A 1,211-nucleotide genomic window follows, 5' to 3' on the forward strand; every position below is an offset into this window, starting at 1 on the left:
CCCTACAAATTAACAAAAAAATCACTCAAAAAAATTGCAACCCTCACAGCTCAAGTTTCCTTGAAATCATCAATTTGTCATGTCTAATTCCAGCAGTCGCATAGATGTCAATTTTTTTATATTAGATAAAAATGTCGGGAGCCGAAGTCAAAAGAATTTGATATATATCATGGCATCATGTTTTTTTTTGTTAGTCTCAAATCACACGCCATGCATAACAGCTAAGGATGATATTACCAAGCAAAACACATCTATTCTAGTATTAGACAATACCAATTCAGTTTCCAAACAATAACCACTGACCACGATACGTTTTTCCACGACCCCACTACCTACTCCAGAATTATAACAAACACTACGACGTAGTAGTAAAAAAATAGCTCCAAAACGTAAACATGACGATTACTTAAGCACTAATTCAAGTACTCAACGCAGCAGATGTCGCTATTCTTTGTCAAAAGCCCACTGGTTCTCCCTGCGGATCTCCGCCTCCTCCTCGGGCGTGAAGTCATTGACGATGTTGAAGGTGTTGCGGATCTCTTCAACAGTCTTACTCTTGATCATGTCGGCAACAGTTTGGCAAGTAAGATCCAGCATTCCCTTAATGTTGAGGTAGTTTGCAGCTTGGATGAGGTCAAAGAGGGTGGCCTGGTCGACCTTGACGAACTCGGCGTCAAAGCTCTTGAGATCCTCCGTGGGGGCAGCAGGCTCCTCATGTGCAGCAGAGGCGGAGGAGCTAGCGTCGCGGGCGGCGTCGGAGTCGGCCGGCTTAGGGTTGGCCTGGACGTGCTTCTTGCAGTACTCGATGACCTTGGAGAGGATCTTGGCGTTGACGTTGGGAAGCGGAATTCCGTTGTCCGCGCAGCCGTCCTCGATCATGTGGCGGATGGTCTGCGACCCCATGGCGGCCGCCTCCTCGATCTCGAATTCCTCACCGTCCGAGCTCTTGAGTATGATCATCTTCTTCTCTCCTTCCTCAGCCGCCATTGATCAGAAGTTTGGGATGCGAAATGAAACTAGCAACGAAGACTAAGCGGCGGCGGCGGAGGCGGAATAGCGATCGAAAGACGGGAGCTTTTCACGTTCTGGGCTAGGCTGGGGAACCGGGGACTAGGGTGGACTCGTGACTAGGGTGGCTCCTGTCGCGAGTTGGACTCGGTATGGAATCCATCACACCTTGTGTCTCGTCAACGTGTCTACTAGTCTCAAAA

The 1,211-nt window shown here is 48.5% G+C and overlaps 1 protein-coding gene across 1 annotated transcript; it reads right to left on the reverse strand.

Annotated features, from left to right (window-relative positions):
* Window positions 1–444: 444 nt before the first annotated feature.
* LOC123397289 (SKP1-like protein 1) lies at window positions 445–987 on the reverse strand. Its single transcript, XM_045091898.1, has one exon. It carries the CDS (start codon window positions 985–987, stop codon window positions 445–447), a length of 543 nt encoding a protein of 180 aa, XP_044947833.1.
* Window positions 988–1,211: the final 224 nt, after the last annotated feature.

Source organism: Hordeum vulgare, chromosome 5H (genome assembly GCF_904849725.1).
Source record: "Hordeum vulgare subsp. vulgare chromosome 5H, MorexV3_pseudomolecules_assembly, whole genome shotgun sequence".
Taxonomy (NCBI): domain Eukaryota; kingdom Viridiplantae; phylum Streptophyta; class Magnoliopsida; order Poales; family Poaceae; genus Hordeum; species Hordeum vulgare.